Source organism: Panicum virgatum, chromosome 8K, assembly GCF_016808335.1.
Source record: "Panicum virgatum strain AP13 chromosome 8K, P.virgatum_v5, whole genome shotgun sequence".
In the NCBI taxonomy this organism is placed as follows: Eukaryota; Viridiplantae; Streptophyta; class Magnoliopsida; order Poales; family Poaceae; genus Panicum; species Panicum virgatum.
In genome coordinates, this window is record NC_053143.1 from 20,878,117 (window position 1) to 20,903,514 (window position 25,398).

General features: G+C 45.3%; 2 protein-coding genes and 2 long non-coding RNA genes across 4 annotated transcripts; 1 reads left to right on the forward strand and 3 right to left on the reverse strand.

The window, feature by feature from the left end:
- Positions 1-10,718: 10,718 nt before the first annotated feature.
- LOC120645548 (uncharacterized protein YMR317W-like) lies at positions 10,719-11,769 on the reverse strand. The gene is made up of 2 exons (XM_039922330.1): positions 11,313-11,769; positions 10,719-10,924 (listed from the first exon to the last, which is right to left on the reverse strand). The coding sequence occupies exons 1-2, from the start codon at positions 11,767-11,769 to the stop codon at positions 10,719-10,721; spliced, it is 663 nt and encodes a 220-aa protein (XP_039778264.1).
- LOC120645549 lies at positions 11,769-12,524 on the reverse strand. The gene is made up of 3 exons (XM_039922331.1): positions 12,254-12,524; positions 12,106-12,174; positions 11,769-12,016 (listed from the first exon to the last, which is right to left on the reverse strand). The coding sequence occupies exons 1-3, from the start codon at positions 12,504-12,506 to the stop codon at positions 11,769-11,771; spliced, it is 570 nt and encodes a 189-aa protein (XP_039778265.1). The 5' UTR covers positions 12,507-12,524.
- A 3,255-nt stretch (positions 12,525-15,779) lies between these two features.
- On the reverse strand, positions 15,780-17,418 carry LOC120644178. The gene is made up of 2 exons (XR_005663479.1): positions 16,469-17,418; positions 15,780-16,345 (listed from the first exon to the last, which is right to left on the reverse strand). It is a non-coding gene; the product is annotated as an uncharacterized LOC120644178 (long non-coding RNA).
- Positions 17,419-22,129: 4,711 nt separating this feature from the next.
- On the forward strand, positions 22,130-23,954 carry LOC120644179. Its single transcript, XR_005663480.1, has 3 exons — positions 22,130-22,576; positions 22,742-22,835; positions 23,028-23,954. It is a non-coding gene; the product is annotated as an uncharacterized LOC120644179 (long non-coding RNA).
- Positions 23,955-25,398: the final 1,444 nt, after the last annotated feature.

The window sequence follows — 25,398 nt, forward strand, 5'->3', positions numbered from 1 at the left end:
TGGCTGGAACCGGGATCAAAGGCCCCCCTATATATCCCGGCGCCCCCTCTTCCCTGCCTCCTCCCCACACATGGCCATTTTCTTGATCCGCAGCCGATGCCCGTCGATCGCCATCGTCGTGTCCTCCCCGGAGCGCTGTCGCGTCGTCGTCCCCGGCCCGGAGCACCACGCCGCCGTGTCGTTGACCGCCCCGAGCGCCGCCGCCTCATGAACCGTGCGCATTGCCCTCGCGCCGCCGTCCCCCGCACGGCCCCGGCCCCCGGAGCACCGCACCGCCGCCGTCCGCCGCGCCCGAGAGCACGCGCGGCCCCCTCGACGCCCGAGCCACGTCCTCGTCGAGCCCGCTCCACCACACCGCCACCGCGTCGTACTGCCCCGAGCGCCGCCGTTGCCCCGCCACGTCGTCTTCCGCCCCGCGAGCGCCGCCGCGTCCGCCCCGAGTGCCACCGCCCCACGCATCGTCCATGTTTGTTCCGCCCCGAGCGCCGCCGCGCCGTCATCCCCTGTGAGCCGCACCCCGATCCCCCTGCCCCCACGCCGGCATGCCGCAGGCCGGCGGGCGCCGGCCCTGCAGGGCACTGATGGAACAGTAGCCCTCAATTTGAACCTAAAATTTGAACCAACCTTGGTTCAAATTTTACGTTCAAATTTGAGGGCTACTTTTTTTATTATTCAATTTGTTGCATTAATTTCTGGATTAATTTGAGGTTCAAATTTAGTGCATTAATTTGTTTGTAATTCAAGTTAATTTTTTGTGATTCACATTAATTTGTTTAGTGCGTTAATTTGTTTGTAATTTAACCTCAATTTTGATGTATTTAGATGGAAATTTAGTTTGGAAGTTTAGTTTGGAAGTTTAGTTTGGAAATTTAGTTGGAAATTTTGATCCTTGGAAATTTAGTTTGAAAATTTAGTATGGTAATTTAGTTTGGAAATGATTGTTGGAAATTTATATGGAAATTTAGTTGGATCCTTGGAAATTTAGATGGAAATTTAGTTTGGAAAGTTTGATGGAAATTTAGATGAAAATTTAGTTTAGAAATTTTGATGGAAATTTGTTGGAAATTTTGATCCTTGAAAATTTGGTATGCAAATTTAGTTTCGAAATTTAGATGGAAATTTTGTTTTGAAAATTTTAAATAAATAGGTGTATAATTTGATCAAAACAATTTGTATATTCAATAGTTAGTTCATATGGACCCGCGACGTGATGCGATAGATGATGAGCAGTTCCTAATGGATATGATTGCATCCGGTAGCGCCGCGGCGGCTGGTCATGCCGACGACACCAGTGATGCCGCCAATACCGACATATCCCTCAATATGTCTGGTGGCGATGAAATTGATCAACCAACAGATGATGCTGATGACTAGCAAACAAACGTATATATCTTAACATCGGTCGTTCTTTTCATTTGTCGTACTTACAATGAGTAATCACCATGAATATATATGAATTTTTTTTGAAGCCATCTGGATCATCAAGATCAAGTCAGGCCAAAAAAAACAAAGCGAGGCCCGACCAAGAAATTGGAAGGGCGATTTATCTTAACAGAAGTGGCTCCAGATGGCGAACCGATCGCTCCAGAAGTAGCCGCAAAGAAATACGTTAGGCAATGTGGTTGTCTTATCCGGGACCACATCCCTATCAGCTTCAGGTTATGGAAAGCTAACAATCCAAGTGAGCAAAGGGATGCGGTGCCTAAAAGAGAAAAGGAGTGGCTCTGGCGGGAGCTGAAGAAAAACTTCACGGTTCCGGCTGAATCAGAAGAAGCAGCTAAGCGCTGGACCCGGAGCAAGATGGCCGAACAACTTCAGACATTTAAGAAGAATCTGACGAAGAATTATATTAAGAAAGGGAAAACGCCAGAGTTTACTGGAGACCCAAAGCAGAAGGACCACTGGAATGCCTTTGTGGCATATAAGTCTTCAGAGCTTGGGATTCGGAACGTGGAAAAGGCCAAGGAAAATGCCTTCAAGAAAGTATATCATCACACTCTAGGGCAAGGTGGATACAAGCTGGCAAAACCAAAATGGAAGAAGATGGAGCACGATTTGATTGACAAAGGTATCACACCTGCGACCATCACCTGGCCTGAACGTTCAAAGAACTGGTACTATGCTCATGGTGGAACATGGAACCCAGAGACGGGTGAGTGCATCTTTGGCCAGAAAATTCAGCAAGTGGCCCTCAGACTACAAGAGGGCATACAAGCAGTTAGCCAAGGCACATTCCAGCCCGATAGAGAAAAGGACGAACTGACATACGCCCTTCAAAACCCAGAACATTCGGGTCGTGCAAGGGGCAAGGGAGTGGTTGCATGGAAATATGGCTTCAGAGATTACATCGATACATATTGAAGCCATGATAGAAGGAAGAACGAGGAGCTCCTGCACATGCGAAGGCTAGAGGAACAACTCCTCTCACAAGATGAAAGAATGGCAGATGAGGTTAGACGCCAGGTGGCCTTAGCAATGAGCTAGCAGCAGCAACAGCAAGAGCTGCCTGCAGAGCCTAATGTCGAGGCGGTCGGCCTATCTCAACGTAAAAGCAACTACGCCTCCACGGGCCTCCCTGCCTATACGGGAATCGCCGCTATTGATACGAAGGCTGAGCAACACTATCCGGTGGATGAGATCACCCAGCGGACACCTTGTGCGCTTCAAACTTGCACTAAGAACATAAGGTTCACGGTAGCGTACGGTTCCGCCATGCCAAGCACACTAGGCGAGGTGTACCATGGGCAGGAGATCCCGGCTGGATACGCTAAAGTTGGGGTCGAGGAGGTGTGCATTGATTGGAAGAATCTCGAGCCTGATATTCTTGGAGGTGACGGGGAGACAACACTAGCAGACGCCGTTCATGATTACATACTATGAGACAAGCAGTACATCATCCTCAAGCCTACCGATCAGGGATCAAGGCCGGCATCGCCGCAACCCGATCGTCGTTCACCTCCTCCACTACCGTCTTCGGGACATGCGCCAGAACACTCTCCTTCGTCTTCATCTCCTAGGCAGCCATCGACTACTCCTGTCGAGCCACCATCTCCTGGCTCACCTCCTCCGCCACCGCCAAAGAAGCGAAAAAAGATGGAGCCAGAGAATCAGGACAAACCGCTGGACCCTGCAAAATAATTTTTTTTTGTTGGAATGAAGGAATCAAATAGGAGAAAGTTCATTGAGCCACCGCCGCTTTCGGACTACGACCGCTCGATTAAGAAATCATGCGACAAGAGGAAATCAGGGTCGTCATCATCCGGTGTTCCACAGCTCGGGGCCCAACAGAAATAGTCAATAGAACCACTAGTTGTTCTAAACCAGGAACATCAAGGCTTTATGGGGTTCTTGCAATCAGCAAAGCTCACTACTGATCAGATAACAGGAGCTTCGAATGAAGATCTGGATCCGCTGAAAGAGTATCCGATAGCTCCAGTGGTGAGATGGAAATATAAGGAGGGCACCAGCCTTGTCCCCCTAGATATTGTGGAGTTGCTTCCAACGCAAATGTGAAGGCTACATGACTTGTACATGAAGGCGATCAGGGATTACAACTTCATGCAGGGCGCAAAGATTGGAGATGAAGATTTCTTTCGCGGAGAGGCCATCATATGGATTGATTGGGAAGAAGTGTAACAACTATACCATCAGGACGCCCTCGGCATCTCTATGGTCACTTTGTGGCTTCTGTAAGTGTGTTCTTTAAATCTCGTTCATTACCATATATAACTAAGGATGGAGATTCCTTACTTCATTTTGTATCCCGTAGGATGGAGATTCAAACATGCCGCAAAAAAGGATATTATCACATCGGCTTCGTGGACCCAACAGTTGTGAATTGCAAGACTCTCTAGAGCAAACCTGCAGAAACATTCAAAAACTTGTACAAGTACTTATGCGTTCAACACTATAAGGCGACCATTGCATTTCCGTACAACTTTGGGTAAGTCTTTTCTGCCATATAACTATTTTAGTTCTATATAACTGAATTTTATTAACCCTACATGAAATCTTGCAGAGATCACTGGATGTTCATTAACATATATCCTGACAAGAGCTTACCGATTGTTATGGACTCATTGCGCAGAGATCCGGCCAGTACAAAGACATGACCGACATGTTGGACAAGTAATTTATTCTTGTCATATCACATCAATCACCATTGCTTTGAAATCAACGACAACTATATTTATTCATTTTGGTTCGTGTTCAGGGTTTGGAAGAAAATCGTTCGAAAGCCTAGTGGCAATAATTTCAATGCCGAACTAAAGTGGAGGAAAAACTTTCCGATACGGGTGGGATTCTACTTTATTTGTATGTTCCATATCCTTTAGTATATATGAATACATTGTTAGCGAATTACTTCTTTTATTTCTCTAGAAGTCTCGTAGGCAGGCGCAAGGAACTTTTTTCTCGAACACAGGCGCAAGGAACTAATTTATACGCATACTATGTCATAGAGAATGTCCATACCCTAATAGGTCCTCAAAAGACCTTTACCGCATGGCAACAGGAAGTAAGTAAAAAACTTTATCAAACTTAGCTTGCGTGCAACTCATTTTGTAAATTGTTGTAATTAATATTCTCACTTTTCCACTGACCTCTGAAATGCGAGACACACTCGTACCAGAGAAAAGGATCCTGGCAATCCAAGAAACCATGTGCGGATTTATTGTTCACGAGGTCCTATACAAGGCAGGTGAATTCTACTATGACTGCGTGTCAAACATAGATAATAGGAGTAAATATGACAAGATTAAGTAAAACTTTTGCTTCACTTTGTATGTAATTGACTTTTGTGTTGCACTTTGTATGTAATTAAGTATATATGCACGTATCTGAGCATATCTACGTATCTGTATGTAAATAATTCCTATATATACGATAAATATTAAGAACTAATATTACATAAATGAATATATATATATATATACATTTATCTATATTAGTGGAGTTCATACTCCACTTAAATTCCAATACAAAATTGAATCTGAAATGGAATAGAAATGACCCAAAAGAAATAGGAAAAAAAGGGGCCCTTTGGTCCCGGTTGCCTAGGGATTTTTTTGAAATAATATTATTTTAATAGTTAATTGTAAAAATAAATAGTATATAAAAAATTGTAAGAATAGGTGCCTATAGGCTATTCAGAAGCCGACAGGCACCTACCAGCTATTGAGCAGCCGATAGGCACTTGTCGGCCTTTGCGTTGACGACTGACTCGTGCCACGTTGGCATCCAGCTGCGGACGTGGGCTGTCGGCGTGTTAGGGCACTAGTCGGCCCCTAGCTGGCCGACTGGACTTGTAGGTCCGATAAGGACCTTGTCGGCCAAGCAACGGCCGATAGGTGCGCCGCCATGATGGCCAACGCCGACGCCCTCAAGCCCATCCAGCTCGGCCTCGCCGTCTACAACGACATCGGCCACGTCGCCTCCTGGGAGTTCAACCTTCGCGGCTTCCACCCGGCCCCGGACCCGCACGCGCCCAACTCCGTCGACTACCTCCAGCCACTGTTGGAGAAACACTTATCGGTACCAGGACGTTAGTGCCGGTCACAAGGGAGCCGACACTAACGTGCATCTACAGTACACCACAGTCACGTTAGTAATGGCTAGACTCCCCAGCCGGCACTAAAGTGTCACCCCCAACGGTCAACAGCCTGCCCCCTAACGGTCAGCAGCCAATTTAGTGCCGGCTGGACCCTCCAGCCGGCACTAACTTGGCACGGTGCAGGTTAGTGCCGGCTTAAGGGTCCAGCCGGCACTAACTGTCTACAGTTTGTGCCGGCTGAATTCACTGGCCGGCACTAAGTTGCCCTGTATATACTGCCCCCTCCCTTCTTCCCCAGCACGACCCATCCATTTGGCCGAGCTTCTCCTCTCTCCCATGGCGTGTTAGAGGGGAGGTGCTGCCCATTTTCTCCAAAATTTGTGACGATTTCGCCCATCCAAGTGCATTAAAGGTTAGCAGCTTCTTCCACATTTCTTTTACAGTGTTTATTCTTTCGTTTCATGCTTTCTAGGTAAAGAAAATAGTGATTTTAAGGTTGAGAAACAATGAGCATAATTTTTCAATTTGTTCATTAATTTGAACAAAATAGAATTGATTTGTTGTGTTTTAGAGAAGGATTACTAGATAGTTTGAGTATGACATATTTAGATTATTTTTTTGAATTATTTCATGGGGACATGTCTATATGTTATTATGCAAAATTTTAAGGATTTTAAGAATGAGGGAAAATGAACATGATTTATCAATTTGTTCATTAATTTGAGCGAGGTAGAATTATTTGTTGTTTTTTAGAGAAAGTTTACTATATAGTTTGACTATCACATATTTAGAATGATTTTTTTCGAATTATTTCATGGTGACATGTGTATATGTTATTGTATCAATTTATTTTGCTATTTACTTTAGGTTTACTAGATAGGTGGCCTATGACACATTTACAATTTGTTTTCGAATTACTTCATAGTAACTTGTTTTGATATATGTAGAATTGATTTTTGTTTTTATACGGTAATTAATTACAGATGGACCGGCAATGGATGCACGGCAGCCGGAGCACCTCGGCGTGGATTCAGGGTTTAGATTCTTTTCTCAAGGCGGCAATGGCAAATAGGTCGCCAAAGGGTTTAATGTGTTGTCCATGCAGTATTTGCGAAAATAAAAAGGAATTCCGGAAAAGAGATACTCTATGGAATCACCTGGTCTTGAATGGATTCATGAGTAACTATACCCATTGGACCAAGCACAGCGAAGTTGGAGTTATGTTGGAAGATAATGAAGAAAATGCCGATGATGATAACAACCTTCCAGATTGGGCATGGGTTCATGAAGCAGGTGGCTTTCAAGATGAACCAATGGACGAGGGTGAAGCAAATGTTGAATAAGAGGAGCCACCTGACGAGCTAGGTCAGGCGTTACTTGATGCACAGAAAGACAGTGAGACTGTGAAGGAGGCATTAAAGTTCGAGAAGATATTGGAGGATCACAAAAGGCCGTTGTTCCCTAGTTGCAAACCGGAGCAAAAGAAGTTGGGTACCACGCTGGAGATGCTGAAATGGAAGGCAACTAATGGTGTCACCGATAAGGGATTTGGTGAGCTATTAAAGATGGTAAAGAACATGCTTCCTGAGGGTAATGAACTGCCGTCAACAACATACGAAGCTAAAAAGATGGTTTGCCCTCTTGGATTGGACGTGCAGAAGATTCACACATGTCCTAACGACTGCATCCTGTATCGCGGCGAATAAGAGAACTTGGAAGCTTGTCCTGTTTGCAGCGCATTGCGGTATAAGATTAGGCGAGATGATCCAGGTGATGTTGATGGGCAGCCGGTAAAGAAGAGAGTTCCTGCAAAGTTGGTGTGGTACTTCCCTATAATACCACGTCTGAAGCGCTTTTTCAAAAACAAGGATAACGCTAAGTTGATGCGGTGGCACAAAGAAGACCGTAAGGAGGAAAATAATTTAATTGTAAAAGGAATCGTACCGCAGACCTTGAGTTGGCCCAAACGAGCAAGGTATTACTTCTATGCTCATGGAGGCACACTAGACCCCGACACTGGAATGTTTGTGACTAGCGACGTAGTAAGAGAGGCTGCCCAAAGACTCGAGGACGCAATGAGGCGTACCGAAGAAGGAACCTTCCAGCCCAACAGAGAGAATGACGAGCTGACTTACGCTCTTGGGAATGCGAAACACACTGGACGGACCCGAGGCGTGGGCGTAGTTCCATGGAAATATGGCTTTTCCGGAGATCTCGAAACCTACCGAAGCCGATGCAGAAGCAAGGTAGTAGTGGTAGAGAAGATCCATAGCCTAGAAAACCGGATAATGTCACTTGAGGCAGCAGTTGGGCAACGCTCGGACCAACCAGCTGCCAATGTGGAGATCAGCGCCCCTTCTCAGCGTCGTAGCAGTGTTGCTTCCACGGAGCACCCTAATTTGGGTGCCGACAGGCCGAGGGACCCCATTGACGACATCACCGTTAGGACCCAATGTGAGCTTCTAGTTCTTTATGGGAAAAAGCTCAAAGTTTGTGCTGAGGGTTATGCGGAAGTCCAAGAAGAGGGCGGGACAATACATTGCCAGCTGATTCCTGAAGGATTCGCCAGAGTCTTTGTTGACCGAATTACTGAAGAATGCTGGGAAGACATGGACCTCCCGATCCCTATAAGTCCTGAAGAAACAGAACTACAACATGCCGTACACACATGGATCGCGTGGCCAAAGCGCAACATAAGATTGGTGCAAGCAGACACAGATTCCGCTCGGTGCTCAAGGCAAAGATCACCAACGCCAGCTGACAGGAATCCTAGTGTTGGCCCACCTTCTCCACCGCCTGCACGGGACCCCAGCATGGATCCACCATCACCAGCCCCACAAAGCGAGCCAATTCCGGCATCATCACCAGCCGCACAACAGAATCAGAGTCAGCGACAGAAGGCATACACGGTACCTTCGGTCCAGCCATCTCATAAGCAGCAACGAAAGAAGAAAGCGAAGGCTCCAGAAGAGGAAGAGGTAGAAGAATCATTTCAAACCTTCTTGCTGAAGCGCAAGCTACTGAGGGAGGCTGCGAACAAGAAGGCAGAAATAGATCCGGTTGCAAAGTCACACTTCATTAAACACTTCATTAAAGATCCCACCAAGGAGAAAGAAAGGGAGTCGGATTATGATCGGCAGATCAGAAAGTGCTACAGCAACCCCAAGAATTGGCGGATTAATGCAAAGACCGTTCCCCAGCTCGGAGAGCAGTCCAAACAATCGATCCCTCCGTTGATAGTGCCGCGTGAAGAATGTCCCGATGAATCAAGAGATCCGTTGACCATGGCTGGGATGATATTGCAAACTGATCTAACAAGGGCTCAATTGCTTGGGGAGGCCCTACAGAATGCCCGCGGCAAGAAAAAAATTGTACTTGGTGAACCTTTGATATGGCCAGAGTTGCTACCATTCCTACCAACGAGAATGACCGAGTTACACAAATGGTATGTCGTGCAATCTAAAGCTAATCAATTAGAGATGTTCCCAGCTCGGATTAAAGATGAGCATTTCTGGCAGGGGGGGAGATGATGTATATATCGAGTTTGCAGCACTTTACGATTTATACCATCAAGATGCCCTTCACAAGTCCCTCGTCAGTGTATGGTGCATGTAAGTATTGTCTCTCGTTTCATTATTTTAGCCTTGTGTATTGACTGATCCCCGTTTTTCTTGTGTCCCGTAGGTCAAAAATTCAAATTTGCCGAAAGAAGAACTTTCATAACGTCGGGTTCTTCGACCCTGATATTATACACGAGAAATCATTAGCGCAAAATCCTGGAGACATAGTCAATGTTATATATAGGGGGTTGCGTAAAAATAGCATGTGTCCCTTCATTCTCTTGCCATACAACCATCAGCGAGTCGTTCTTTGTTAGCCTTTTTTTCAATCCCTTCGTATTAATAATATTATTTAATAACTATTATAATCAACATTAATTGGTTATGCGTATGTATATGCACAACTTTCATTGGATATTGCTTTGTATTCGGATTGAGGAGTACAAGGTCTTGGTGTACGACTCGTTAAGGCAAGATAAATCAAAGTACCAAGATATCATCGAGGTGGTAAATACTACATGGAGTCGCTACCTCCACAAACACATAGGCTTGCCCATAGGTGAAATCAAGCCTCTTCATTGGGTGACTGATTTTCCGGTATGAATATACTCTCGCTACTAATGTCATTCGCAATAAACATCAGAAAAATTCTATATCGTAACCCACATTTGTCCATAGTGTTGGAGACAGGGCCAAGGAAACAACTTATGTGGATACTACGTATGCGAGTGGATCAACTCTTTTACAAGTGAAAAAGGGCAAATGACAGTGGAGGCATTCAATGTACGTAAGCACAATCACATCTGCTCATTATTTTAATTCATTATTTTTTATTCTCATGTTTTTATCGAAAAATGTGACAGTATTGGTGGATGAAAGAAGAACTCATTGAAATCGCTCGGATCAGGGCAATTCAACAAGCTATATGCGGATTTCTACTCGATGAAGTCATAAATCCTAAGGGCGAATTTCATGGCGATCTCCATATAAGCGTCGCCCAAGAAGATCCGACGACGAGGAAGTTGATACGTTACTATAGTTGATTTGCTTAATAATTTGTAATATCACATGTACTTTTGAACTCCTAAGTGTTCCATACATGACAAAAAATATATATATATAATGTTAGTGTAATATGTTGTTCTAATAATACTGTGCAATGCAAAGAGTACGACTATGTAGTCACATATGGTAGAAATATGCATGGCCATACGTATAAAAACGAAAAGAAAAGAAACATAAAGAAGAAAAACATTTAGTGCCGGCTAGTTATATCAGCCGGCACTAACCTTGCTGTTAGGACTCGGGCGGAGTCGGGCACGTTAGTGCCGGCTGGTATTACGAACCGGCACTAACATACGCACGTTAGTTCCGGTCAGAGTAGCCGGCACTAACGTCTGTCACGTTAGTGCCGGCCATTTAGTACCGGCCACAGGGACCGGCACTAATATGTCCTGAGACCGGCACTAATAAGCCGTTCTCCAACAGTGAGCGTCGCGGCCTCAGCTTCCGTGACCACTAGAGGCTCGCCGCGGGGCTCAGCGCCTGCGGCCTGTTCTGCTGCCCCGGGTGTCATGGGCCACCTACGCCGGCGCGTACCACGTCGCTTACCTCCTCAAGATCCTGTCTATGGGCGGCGACGGCGTGCTGCTCCCCGGCAGCCTGGGCGGGTTTCTCGACGCGGTGAGGCGGTGCCTCGGCGAGGAGCCGAGGACATCTACGACATGGCACGGATGGCCGCCGACCACGGCCTGCTCAGCTTGGTCCCGGCGGTGCTGAGCCCTGGCTCGCCGGCGCTGGCAACGTGCTCGCGCTGCAAGCATTCATGAGACTCATTACTATGAGTTCGGTGGCTAGGTGACAGGTTTAGAGGCCTTATCCACGGGATACAGGTCACTTAACCATCGTGGGTCATTGGGTGGATGGCTAGTACTCTCTCCGTATCGTGAATAGATGTCGTTTTGGGCGATGGGTGCAGTTGCACAATAGATATTGTTCCTCCCATCGCCAGCCAAAACTGACGTCTTTGCCCCTGCATGCCTCTTCGATAGCCGCACGCGTTGCTTGGCTCAACGCCACACGCGCCGCTTCGCATTAACTCCGCTGTTTAATCGTGTGCTGCGCACCTCGCCTCTTCTCGTCTCCCTCGCCATCGCCCGCCGCTCGTCTCCCTCGCCGCCGCTGGCCGCTGCACGAACCACCTGCGCTCCTCGCTTGCTGGTCGATGGACCCTAGCGCTCGCGAAGCCATGGATGCGCCGGACTTGGCGCTGGACTCCATGGAGGCGGAGGAGTTGGAGCTCACGCGCACGCCTGGCTCATCACCGGCCTGGCTCACGCGCGCGACTTCTTCATCTCGTTTCGTTGCTATGGAGACCGGCGGCGCTCGGGTGCTGGTCGCCGCGGACGGCGTCAGGCCGGAGTCGGAGGCGCTCGTCACGGAGGACATCGGGCAAGAGTCGGAGGAGGTCGCCGCGGAGGACGTCGTGGACCCGCTGCTGTCCGTGGACGACTCCGACCCGCTGCTCTCCGTCGCGCAGGATTCACAAGAGCCGGACGAGGTTATCGTGGTGCTCGCCGCGGACGGCATGGTGCCGGATTCGCAGGAGGTCGTGGCGGACGGCGTGGCGCTGGACTTGCAGGAGCCGGACGAGGGCATCATGCCGGAGTTGCTGGAGCCCCCGCCGGACTCCATGGAGGTGGTGTCGGATTCGCAGGAGGTCGCCGCGGACGGCATGACGCTGGACTCGCAGGCTCACCATTGTAGTTGTCATCCACCATAATAGGCTGGTTCAGGTCCAAAGTTACGGAGGGAGTATTGCCGTTGTCATCTGGCTGGTTGAGTTCCGAGCTAGCATGTCTGGAGTTGTCTTCCATTTGATTTGCATGAGCGCTGGATGAAGGAGCTGTCAAGTGGTAGTACGGTTTCATTAGAAATCATGGAACATGAGAGTTGGAACAAATACAAACTGAGATACTCCAAACTATTACATACCAGTCATGTTTTGAACGAAGTCGAAATCAATCCCGCCAAACTCATCTAGAGGTAAGTTCAAATCAAAATCTGTCCAAAGGAAGAATGGAATATGAGAGTTGACACAAAAAAAAATAGACAAATGAGAGTTGAAGTCATTAGTCATTACCAGGAGTATAGGCTTCTTCCTCTAGTGGACCATTCAGGTCGAGACCAGCCATTCTAGCAAGTGTGCTTGGTTGGTTATGATTCTGGATGAGGAAGATGGCTGGACGAGAGCGCTGCATGCTTAAATAGGCAAGGAAAGAAAAAACGCGCCGAAAAATTTGTTTCAGCGGCAGCCAACGCGCGGTGGCAAAAATGTGCACGAAACTAACGAAAACGCCCGGCCGAAACTTGGCCTCCCACCCAGCGCGCGCCATCACATCCCTCCCAGCCGAAACCAACGCGCCAGCATGCGTCCCGCGTCCCCGGCCCAAAACAACACGCATGCACGTCCGCGCACCATCGCGTCCCGCCCGAACGAAAGCAATGCGCCTGCATGTGTACGGTGTCCCTGGCCGAAACCAACGCGCATGCACGCCCGCGCGCCATCGTGTCCCGCCCGAACGAAAGCAATGCGCCTGCATGTGTCCGGTGTCCCTAGCCGAAACCAACGCGCATGCACGGCCGAAACCAACGCGCATGCATGTGTCCCGCTCGAACAAAGCAACGCGCCTGCATGCACGCGCATGCACGCCCATGCAAAAACATGATAAACAAAATAAAACGGGGCCACTAGTACTCGAACCGGCGAGCCCGCACCACTGGACCAGCTTCCATGACCAATCGAGCAGCGTGTGTTTTATGCTCAGGGTGCACCCAACACCATATTTAATAAGGGCAAACATGGAAAAATTACCCCTAATTAATCACTCCTTGGTATGCTAACTCATGTCCTAAACGTCATCTAATTAGGATATGGAGGGAGTACTTTAGTTAGATTGGGAAAGTTTAATCAGAGCAGTCTGACGATGGACACGAGGTGTCGGCCATTCAAAAGCCTACAGGCTTGTTAGCCCGACAGGCCCATCGGCGCCAACGGGCCGACTAGGCTATCGGCCCAAAAGGTGCCAGTCGGCCCTTCAATGGCCGACAGGTCCTCTCAGCGCCGACAACCCCGGCGATCGCAGTCAACTCGGGCCACGGGATGCCATGCAAGCTGTCACGTAGGATATCGGCTCTCCAGTAGCCGATAGGTGCCTTGTTGGCTCCGCCGATAGGTGCCTATTCTTGCAATTCCTTTTATACGCTATTTATTTTTGCGATTAACTATTAAAATAATATTATTTAAAAAAAATTCCGGTTGCCTGACCTGGGACAAAAGGGTCCCGCCCTTTGTCCCGCCTTGGCGGTCCCGGTTGGGAAACCGGGACAACAGGGGTTTCCCAACCGGGACAAAAGTCCTGTTCTGTAGTAGTGGTAACCGGTACATCTGGTTTATGTTTTAATTTGGGTGTCCTCATCATCCCCCTGTTGTTGAAAAGGCTCCTCCCACCCTTTAAATGCAAAGATGGATGTAGGTCGACGACATTGAAGGTTGGTCTTACATCATATGTATTTTGAATATCAATCATGCATTGTAATTTATATATCTTAATTTCGAAACACTTTCAAAGGTCCATCATCTGGGGCTAGAACTTGCACTTGCGTTGTTCAGGAAAACAAATCTTATATAAATGCACCTTAACTAAGTCCCTTGGTTGCGACAACATCTATTTACGCTCCTTGTTATCATGTAGTATCTTACAACTTGGTCATTGTAGGTGACCTATAAGGCCTAACAAATGTAGCTTTTCACATAGAAGAGAAGTGTATTGATCCAAAGGTAATTCGTCTCGGGTAAATAGTAACAAAAGTGCAGACTTCCAAGGATAGACGATCTCTTGGCCTACTCCCTCCGTCCCCAAAAATATGGTCTGCTGGAGTTTTTTAGAACAGATTCTGGCTGTGTAGAAAAGACTCTCCTACCCCTAATTATTAAACATTGGGACTATTTGGGTAACTAAATATGTGCTAATTAAAGTAGCATATCCTTTTCCATGCACTTCTCCCACGTGCATCCCCCCTATACATGGCTGTATGCACGTCTTTCTGTTGGGAAAGACCAGAAACCATGCACGACTGGATCCACTCCCAACCTGCTTGGATGGCTTATATTCGAGGACAAATTTTGAATTCAAGGATGTCTTATATTTGAGGATGGAGGGAGTATGTCTTAAGTAACAGTGTGTATCAATGCATCATCATAATAAACAGCCCGGCTATTCCTTACTATATTGGTCCCATCGTCTAGTCAAACTAATCTTAATTTCCACGAACAATCAGCGGATTGATGTGCATTATCTCGAAGCACCCGAAACTAATACAAACAGTCGTACTAGCTAGTTTTTAACATTTATCCCTGTGTGCCTGATGCGACATGCGGCATACTAATTTCGATCTGACTAGGTTCGTGCCCGTGCGTTGCAATGGGCAAAACAAATAGCAACCCCAATCAATCATATTATGTAAAAGAGCCTAACATGTTCATCTTGATCAATCTAAGTGACATATAAATGAATGCTTTTATAATTCTCATAATTACCCGTTTGATAGGTAAGAAGGCAAGCATGAATACATGGGCTCAACCATAGTAGCAGTCTTAGTCAATTGGAATCTCCTACCCTACAAATATGATATTGTACACATCACACATACATTAAAATTCCACAAAATGTATACATTTAAGATCAATTTTACTGATATTCCACAAAACTGAGAAATTTAAGACAATTCTTACATATGCTGGATTTTGAACAAAACTAAACCTGACTCCTCCAAATTCCAAGGCTTTTATATTTTGCAAAGCCTTCAATCAAGTTAATTACTGATTGTTTCTTCTCCATATTCAACTGAACTACTCCCTCCTTCCCCGTTTATAAGGCATGGTGGAACATGACACGGTCTTCTAAACAACACTTTGACCATTTATTTATCATATATTATATCACTTTTGATTATAAACTTATAATCATTGTAAAATATATTTGATTATGAATCCAATCATATGAAATTTGCATTATAAAAATAAAAATTTAATAGTCAAATTATTGGTCAAAGATGACAAGGTTTGAATCTTGATATACGTATATGCCTTATAAATAGGGAAGGAGGGAGTATGTAGTTGTGGTCAAACCTGACAACTAAAGGGGATCACCAGAAATCTCCCAGGATGATCAATACCAATAAATGAAGACTGAGAGATGATAGAAATTGACCTTACTTTTCGACTTACATAGGTTGTAATATTGATATCTCTACCTGCATCGTAGCATGTCTATCCCTCAACTGAAAGGATGATTCCCTCTGGTTTCAATAATCCAGTATTGAGAATATAAAATATAATAATAATGGTATTGTTCAGTGCTAGTTTTCTTCCTTAAGAATGTGTGTCCAGTTCAGTCCTAGCAAGTTGAAGAGGAAAATAACACCAACCTAAGATATTAAACATGCAACTGCTTGGTTGAAAGCACCATCAACAAAGAGGTTGCATGAAGTAAAACATAGTCACATATGACATACCTGTATCATACCCTGAAAAAAATATGACTTAAAAAAGCAAACAACTGCACACTCAGCTATGAACTACGAAGCACCACAAATGTGAATTAAGCTAATCTATAATGCGATCTCAAAAAAAAAGCTAATCTATAATGCAAATGCAAATATGAATGTATGCAATCCTTCATTTTCAGTCGATCTGTTAATATCTGACTAAACTTAAGTGGTAATTAGTCAATGCAACAACAAAATATCTAACTAAACTGCAGTGGTTGCTAACTTGTTAATAATGTTCGTGACCTAGATCAGGAATCTTTCAGTTCACACGGTTGTGCAAGAACTGAGGTTCTCAACTATTTATTCGCTAACGAGCATTTGGTCTAACATAAGGTGGATAGACGAGCAACCCCCTAGCATAGAGCCCAAATGAGCCAATACAAATTCTAATGGTACAGTCAAGAGATGTGCGATGCATGGAGAGAAGGGAATAAAAAAAATATTTGGTTTACTTTGATAGGGAGGACAGTGGAGTGCACGACTGCGGTGGTCGGTGGATTGCTCGCCTGCGCGGACCTGGAAGCAGACGCCGAGGAAGTACAACGACTGCTTTCAATAATGGGTGGTTCTTCATGAAACAGGGATGGTTTCTTATATATCTCAGTGATGTTGATCCGATCCTCTGCATATTCAATTTTAGTGTTTAGCTCAAAGGAGAGAATGTGCATAAGCTAATGATCCAAAATTACATAAGTTACTCATGGTGGCTGGGTTGGCAAAAAAAATCCTAAAAATCAGATCTTACCACTGTGGAGATATGTGGGCATAGTCTGGGATTGAGTACTGCACACCCAGTATTCTCTGCCAAATAAATCATGATAGTATCTGCAATTATGATGTACAACCAATTCACCGAAGTAAGTAATGTTTATTAGGTAAGCATTGTAACAAACAGAAGTTGAGCCTAGACGTTCCTAATTGTGCATGTAGGGATGGTTGGAAAACTGCACTTGATAGCAGCATGGCAAACAAGCAGAATGACTCAACATAGACTAAACTCTCCTGCAAGAGAAAAGAGAATGTTTAACACGATGTAGGAACCTTCGGAGAACTATTGAATATTGGTCGTCATCTTAGATGTCTAGAATCAAGTTGAGCTCTCAATGCTCAATGACCAGTTTGAATCAGTTGAATCTACAAATATTTCAAACAAGCTATAGTAGCTGCTAAAAATCATAAAACTTGGATCATATATACCTGACGATCCACAAATGAGGTTTGGTGGCCTTGAATCTTTGATTTTGTTTTCTAGACATTTCATCGAACATATATCCTGTGCTACACTCCCAATTTTCTTGCAGTAAGATTTTCCATGTAGAAATATTAGAAAAAATGAAACATTGCAAAGGGCAATGCGAGAGGGTTAAGGATACCAAGCTGTCATCGATGATCTGCAACCTGGCAGCATGCACGGAACACTACAGCTTCGTCTATATATGGCACTGAGGGCAAATTCAATAGAACTAGTTAGGTTGGCGCGCTACGCGCGCCTGTACCAAAAATGTGAACCTAAAATATTAATAGGAAGATATTATCCGTTACTATGTTCGAAGCGACATCGTATCGATGTATTGAGTTAGATCTAAAAATTACAGTAAAGCGGGCATAGTAGTTTTGTATCTGAGAGCACGCCAATCTCAAGCATTGTAGTATAGAGGTACAGGTAATTTTTCCTTAGGGTTTTTTTTTTCAGTAGGTATAGTTTAATTACTTTAGTAGGAAAAAAAAGTAAGATTAGAAATGAATGAACAGTCTAATTATATTTTGTGGGTTTACGGAGGGAAATCAAAACCCAAGAAGTAGTACAACTAGCACATGTAAATGTAGTATACAAAGTTTAGTTATTATCTTTTGTATGTAGGAAGTAGTTAAATATATTTTGTATTGTCAAATAATGGAAGGAAAATATTTTTTTAAGATAAAGAGGCTAATTTAATATAATCGTGGACCCCACGTGGGTCCCGCCTGAATAGTACATGGGTCCCACGTGGGTCCCGCCTGAATAATACGTGGGCCCCACGTGGGTCCCGCCTGAATAGTACGTGGGCCCCACGTGGGTCCCGCCTGAATAGTACGTGGGCCCCACGTGGGTCCCACATGAATAGTATGTGGGACCCGTATGAACAGTGCACGGGCCCATGTGGGGCCACAACTCATGAGGTTGCTCCAATTCTTGGAGCTTTAGTATATGTACTCAATGATACAGAATGGCGGCTTGCACACGTCCATGGCACAGAAGGCAAATTCATTAAAATAACACATAATCTGTAGATTTCAGATCGAATTGCCTGATTTGTTTAATTTTTAAACCAGGTTTGAGGACTGTCCTGCACGATTAATCGCAAGCACACCATGTGAGGAGAGAGCAGCTGTAAACTCCAAAATAAATCAAACTCAAGCATACAGGAGTGAGGGTGGAGTGCTGTACCATTCCTATTGATGGAGGAGCAACATGCAGCACTTGTCGCCGTCATGATCGTGGAGGACTGGAGGCGGGGATCTTACGGATCGACAACAGTCGGAGAGATGCAACTCTTCAGTTGGAGAGATGCACAGGCTGCTCAACGCTGCGGGACCAAGAGGGCGGTGGGGGGACGCCGACATCCCACGCGGCGTCGTCCTGAATCGGGCACGGATCCAGGCGGCGAGGAACCGAAGGATCTCAATTCTCAAGCTCGATTTTTGTAGGTGAATAAAAAACAGCAAGAACCTAAGGAGATCATCAATTCAGAGCACAAGCAGCGCCATAACGCGCCGGCCTCCTCAGATTCGCTAGGTCAAAAGCAATAAAGCACCCAAATCATTACCGCCGGCACAGAGGTTAACTCACCAGTGAGTACGGTGGCTTCACCGGCAGGCGCGGGCGACGATGATGCTGGCAACTGTGGCTGGAGACGGAGAACGCAGATGACGCTGGCTGGTGCTGGAGGACACAGAAGCCGGAGAACGCCCACGATCGTGGCCGGAGGACGCCGGCCAAACGCGCGTGACGTTGGCCCGAGGACGTCCGCGACGGTGGATGGAGAACGGGGCGCGCGACGCCGACGCCGGGGACGGCGCAATGGAGATGCCAGCAAGGGGACGAAGCGGCGGCGGGGATGGAGCAGATCTGACGGAGACTATTTAGTTTGAACGAGACGACGGGGGGAGGAGGTGGGCGACGTACGAATCAGACGCCGACGTACGAAGGGGGTGAAAGACGAAGGAAAAAAAGAGTGACCCTTAGCCTTTTTTAGTAGTAGAGATTTGTTCGTTCTGTCCGGAATGAGCTAGTACACTTAACTTAGAAATTTATTGCATGTCAATCATTTCCATTTTTAGATCCATGGGACAGTATCTGACGCGACATGAATGAGCTAGTACCAAGTACTCCTATACGTGCTAATTGGATCAAATGAATTAATGTATAGGACAAGCAAGGCACGCATACGCACTGATGACTAGCCTCTGCAGCTGCCTGCCGCCCGGTAGCTAATGCGCATTCAGCCTCATCCGGAAGATCTAATGCGCAGAAAGTACTCTCCTGCTGCTTGATACTCATGTACTACGGTAGTAACAATTCACGTATATGTTCATTCTGACAATTCACGTATGATATGTATCCCATATCTTTGATAGGTTCTGCGAGAAGGAACAAGTGGCCATTTTAGCATGGCAGACGTGTACAGGACTGCTATAGCTACCGTATCTGCAGGGCAGTTGGCCCAGACACCAGCAGGCCGTCCCACCAGGACGAGGACGAGGCAGGGGTGTCTTGATTCAGCGCCGGCGCCCGCGCCGGCTAACGATGCATCCAGGCCAACATCTGCTAACCAGTACCCACAATGTCTCCAATATAATCCCTCTGTTCGAAATTATATGGCACAGACACACCTTGTTCAAGGTTACGTTTTAACTTTCTATTTTCATCTCGACAAGTCGAAAGCATACAGTGTACATGTGTTTAGTGATACGGGATTCATAATTTCATACTCCCCAATTGAAAAAATTCATTACGCTTGCCACCGTGCCAGTCACAATTTTTGTATTTACCATTATTGTTTTGGGCAATTTCCACATATATGCCACTGGAAAACTTGTAATATCCCATATGCCATCATTGTGTCTATGACACGAGGTCTGACCGGTATCAGTGTTGTACCCGATCTGGCAGTGGCCGACCGGTCCGATCGGTGAATCTAGACGATCAGACAGTCCACCTAGAGTCTGAGTGTAATTAAGGAAATTCATAAATTTAGATCTATAAATATAAAGGGCCATGGTCGATTGAAGACATCCAAACGATCAAAAAATATATCAATCTATTATTTGTCATTACTTTTTGTTTTCTCCGAACCCTAGTATCTGCTGTTCTTCTCTCGTCTCGACAATGTTTGAAGGTGTTCTAGGTGGCCTTGCTATGACGGGTCCCTCCTGGGAGAGAGCTAGCGTTCGTTGGATCTTCACCGCAGCTTGCCTCCCGACGAAGATCAGTTTGACCAACTCCCTTAACCAGTTTGACCGGGTCTAAGCAGCAGCGTTGCAACGTTGGCCTCTGTTCGCTGCACGCGCTAGTGCAATCGTGTGTTGGCCCCAAAACTGAGCCAACACAGTTTGGCGACTCCACTGAGGAAGAAAGTTCATGGTTGTAAAAACCTATCTAATCTACTCAAGAAGATGGGATCCACAACTGAAATTGACAAGGACAACGTCATTGAATCAACGATTGACCATCTTCCTAAACATTTTCACCAGCTACTAGAGGAATGCAAGAAGATGCGTGATGAAGAGGATCTGGAGGCGGCACTTGTAAGCATTAAAGTCGACTGATGGGGCAAAGCCACCATGGATGTATCTACTAAGGTGTTGGTACTTTGTAACATCACGAATAAAATCCGTAAGCACATAGATACCGCTGTAGATTTCATCCATGAGTATTCCAGGGTATCGTATCCACTAAGCAATGTGAGTACACTATCTACGAGTTTAGGCTATCCAAGACTACACACTGTCGGTGTTTAACCGCTAAGCTGTCAAGGTATACCCTGAGGAGATTGATTGTAGGCAGGGACTTGCCGGGATCAGAACGCGATTGTGCAAGAAACACAAAGATTTAGACAGGTTCAGACCGCCGAAGCGTAATACCCTACGTCTTGTGTGGTGGTTTGTATTGCCTTAGGTGTTGTTCGATGTGTATCGTCCGTTTTGGAGGGGTCCCTGCCCGCCCTTATATAATCTGGAGAGACAGGGTTACATAGAAACTCCTAGTCGAGTACTATCATAGTCCTAATCCGATGAGGTCGGGTAGTTTCCTTGCACATCAACTATTTCTACTGCCATATAAATAGTTACAATAGAGGTACGGCATATCCAAGTGCTACTCCCTACTCTAGAATATTCCATATCCGTGAGCAGTCCCGCTGCCCCAGTCTGACAAGCCCCCGAGCTCTTCGTAGTCGAGTCTTGCAGGTGTCGAGTACTTCTGAAGACGTTCTTCGAGTGCTTCTGAATCCATCATTCGAGCTTGAAGTCCATCGAGTTCTTCAAGTAGTCTTCCGAGTACTTTTTCGGCTGCATCGAGGCAACGGGGTGCTCAAGCCCCGAATCTTTCTTCATATATGGTGCGCGATGTACTCGCACTCCACATGGAGTAGCCCCCGAACCTTAGGTTGAATCGAAGGATCAGGCTGAGGGTCAAATTAGTCTTTTGGATCATTCAAATTTTTATTTGAAATTTAAGTCACCCTTGAAAAAGTTGCCATTTATGATACATATCCAGTAGCCCCCGAGCCTTGAATCTAATCCCATGATTTGGGATTTAAGGATCCAAAGTCATGACATACTTTTTTCTTTTTTTACAGCAAGTGTCAAAAGAGGTCTTCTGATTAAAGGTACATTTCAGGCAGGGTCATAAATTTTTGCTCTGTTCGATACCAATTTATATGACAAATTTATATGCCAAAAGTCAGGTTTTTCAAGTTTGACCAAATTTATATGATAAGATAATAACATCTATGATACCAATTAAGTATTATTAGATTCTTTGTTAGCTATATTTTTATAGTGCACCTATTTGATGTCATAAATCTTTATATTTCTCTCTATAATTTTGGTCAAACTTTGAGATAGTTTGACTCTCCAAGATTCTTGGAATGAATTATAATTTGGAACGGAGGGAGTACTCCCCAATTGAAAAAATTCATTACGCTTGCCACAGTGCCGGTTAGAATTTTTGTATTTACCATTAATGTTTTGGGCAACTTCCATATATGCCACTGAAAAACTTGTAATACCCCATATGCCACCATTGTGTCTATGACACGTGGGTCCCCCATAGTCACGGACAGCGGCATATCACTACGAGATAGAAGGGTACTGTCGGGTTTTTTCAGCCCGACAGGAGCCCAACAGCTAGGCACCCAAAAATCCCAACTCATGTCGCGGCCCGTCAGGAATCCATTGCTCCTTAACAACCCTATCTCTTCTCACCTCGATCTGCCCACCGCCGCCGCCGCCGCCACCACTTTGCGACTCGCACCCGCAGCCACCTCCGCGCGCCCGCGCCGGCGCTCCTGCCCACCTCCAGGCGGCTCCGCGCGCCGGCCCCCTCGTCCCCACCCCCCGCGGGTGGCTGCGAGCGCACCAGCACCCTCGCCCCCACCTACTGCGGGTGGCTGCGAGCACAGCAGCGCCCTCGCCCTCACCCACCGCTGTGTGCCTCCGCACGCCTGCGCCCACCGCCGGGCGGCTGCGCGCGTGCCGGCGCCCTCGCCCCCACCCACCGCCGCGCAGGGCTTGCTGTTTGTTTTTGCTTTTGCTGTCCCAGGGCTTCTCCCGGAGGGGTTGCAGAAGACGCGGGCTAGGCTACAACAAGGTAAATGAGCACTACAGATTGTAATTTTTCTTTTGCAATGTAACTATAGTAGTGCTTCTCTTTTTGCCTGTGCATTTTATTGAAAGAAATTATGTACAAAATTTTAACATATCTTTAGAGTAAACATTCAAATACTAAGATATTGCTAAATGTTTTCTCGAACAGATATTGCTAAATGTTCATAGTTGAGTGGATCCAGCCGTGGCAACGGGGGATCTAGCCGCCGATGCCGGAAAAGGCCCATCTGTCTCTTCCCAAGGTATTTTTATTTAATTGCACTATTCTAGGTTATGGCCCTTCAATTTTGTTCCTAGGGTACCTACAAATTTCTATCATTGGAATGGAGAAAAATTTCATCTCTTACTCTGTCTGAAACAACTTATGAAATTTCTTAATGATTATATGCTATATTTCTATTAAAACACTATATTAACACAAGATCATGTAACAGGACTACAAAACTTGGCCAGGTCATTATCTGCAAAGCAATTTGGTCAGTTTCTGATAAGATAAACTGAGCTTGATTTAGTTTTTCAAGAGACATAAATGCAGTGAAATTGAACTTGTAGCTGTACTTGGACACATGAAGCGAATGAAATATATTTAGAGTAAAGTTTCAATACTTTATGAAATAGCATAGACAAGAAAATGTGATGCTTCAATGTGGGATTTTGTACTTATCTATTCATTCTGCTGATATCTGAAGGTGAGTGCCTTTATCTTATCGACACTCCTTTTTTTCTGAAAGTGACTAGTGACCCTATGTGCTCTTCAATTGAAGTTTGTTTCTTGTTCAGAATGGGTTAATGTTTAACTGAATTTCAGTTTGTAATATGCATGCTTTGACTTAAGTTGAAAGTTTTTTTCATTTCAGAACTAGATATATACAGCAGGGTGCATTGGTGATTCAATCACTACTAGTTCTTTTAAGGTTTGTCAACTTGAACAAGTACTGCTATCTGATCCATTTAATTTGGTCACGGCCAGGTACAAAGATACAACAGAATGGTGAATGGAGCGCTGGTGATCTTCATGATGCTAAAGCTCAACATCAAGGTGAACTTCAGTTAAACTTTTTGCCGAGTTAACTTTAGTTTTATTAATTGAGTTATGTATACATAGAGTTAGAATTTAAAGCAACATGTCATATTAAGTTCTCTTCAATAATGTATATTTAGTACAGTTATCATTTGCTTAGTTTATGCCATATCTTGATGGATGGCTTGTAATCTTTATGTATAAGTAATTTTAGTGGACATGTATATGGAACAACAATTGGTTGATGGCTTGTAATCTTTATGTATAAGTGATTTTAGTGGACATGTATATGGAACTACAATTGGATCTGATGGAGCTGAGAAATTGTGATTACAGATGATATTGTGCATGGATAAATTATTTTTTTACCTTTGTTATTTTGTTTCCGGACGGTTTTTTTGCTGTAAAACCGCCGGTAATTCATTTAGGACGTGTCCTCAGGACAGTCGTCAGGAACTGCCGTCAAGAAAGGATTCCTGTTGGCCAAACCGTCGGGAATTGTCATCTTTCCTGACCACTGTCTCCTGTCGGCAAATTCCTGTTGGTAAACCGACAGGAGTCTTATTCACGACAGTTTTCAGGTGAATCCCAACGGTTTTTGGTCGTCAGGAAAAAAGCTCAGCCTATTATAGTGTATAAGGAATTTAGGATTTAACCAATGTCATGTGGGGAATTATTCCAGTATGTAAAACTTGTTAGTATGTTGTTGACCAACAAAATTGGTAAGACAATCAGGTTGGGTCAAAAGGTCTAACCGGTCTTAGTGCTATACCCGATCCGGCAGAGGCCGACCAGTCCGATCGGTGGGTCTAGATGGTCAGACCAGTCCACCTAATGTCTGAGTGTAATTAAGAAAATTCATAAATTTAGATCTATTAAAGTAATCCTTGCGGGGTAAGACCTCCCCACCCTATAAATATAAGGTCCATGCCGATTGAAAACATCCAATTGATCAAAAAATATATCAATCTATTATTTGTCATTACCTTTTGTTTTCTCCAAACCCTAGCTCTCCCAACCCTTGTATCTGCTGTTCTTCTCTCGTCTCAATGATGTTTGAAGGAGTTCTAGGTGGCCTTGCCGTGACGGGATCCCTCCAAGGCGAGTGCTAGCGTTTGTCGGATCTTCGCTGTTGCCGGCCTCCCGACGAAGATCGGTTTGACCGGGTCTGAGTAGCGGCATTGCAAAGTTGGCCTCTGTTCGCTGCACGTGCTAGTGCAATCGTGTGTTGGCCCCAAATCTACGCCAACACATTTTGGCGACTCCACTGGAGAAGAAAATTTGGTTGTAAAAACCTATCTAATCTACTCAAGAAGATGGGCTCCACTACCGAAATTGACAAGGACAACGTCATCGAAGGAATGATTGACCATCTTCCTGAAGGTGTACACCAGCTGCTGGAGGAACGCAAGAAGATGCATGATGAAGAGGATCCGGAGGCTGCACTTGCTAGCATTAAAGTCGACCGATGGGGCAAAGTCACCATGGAGGTATCTACTAATGCAATACCCAATGTGAGTGATTCATCTTCTGGTGTTACCCTCGAACAAGTGAAGAATATGTTAGCTGACCGAGATGTTTATTTAGTTATTAATTGGCTTAGTTCTAGAGAACGAGAAGCAGCTGGTAAACAACCAGAAATAACCATTGATCCCCTACCTACTGTTACTACTGTGGTTACTTCTGCGGTTCCTATTTCTCAACCATCGGCAACATTACCTGTGAGCCTGTGGCAGAACCGCCCGAATTAATCCGGCTCAAGTGCGCTAACCATCACCATAAAG

Bases quoted from the DNA above. Each gene is read 5' to 3' on its own strand.
- LOC120645549 (XM_039922331.1), bottom strand. From the start codon at position 12,506: ATGGCGCGCGCTGGGTGGGAGGCCAAGTTTCGGCCGGGCGTTTTCGTT. The intron at 12,175-12,253 runs GTAATGACTAAT...TCCTTTGGACAG, and splicing joins GGAAGAAGCCTATACTCCTG to ATTTTGATTTGAACTTACCT. The intron at 12,017-12,105 runs GTATGTAATAGT...ACCACTTGACAG, and splicing joins CTTCGTTCAAAACATGACTG to CTCCTTCATCCAGCGCTCAT.
- LOC120645548 (XM_039922330.1), bottom strand. From the start codon at position 11,769: ATGCCCTCGTCCGGCTCCTGCAAGTCCAGCGCCACGCCGTCCGCCACG. The intron at 10,925-11,312 runs GTGGTTCGTGCA...GAATGCTTGCAG, and splicing joins CCAGCAAGCGAGGAGCGCAG to CGCGAGCACGTTGCCAGCGC.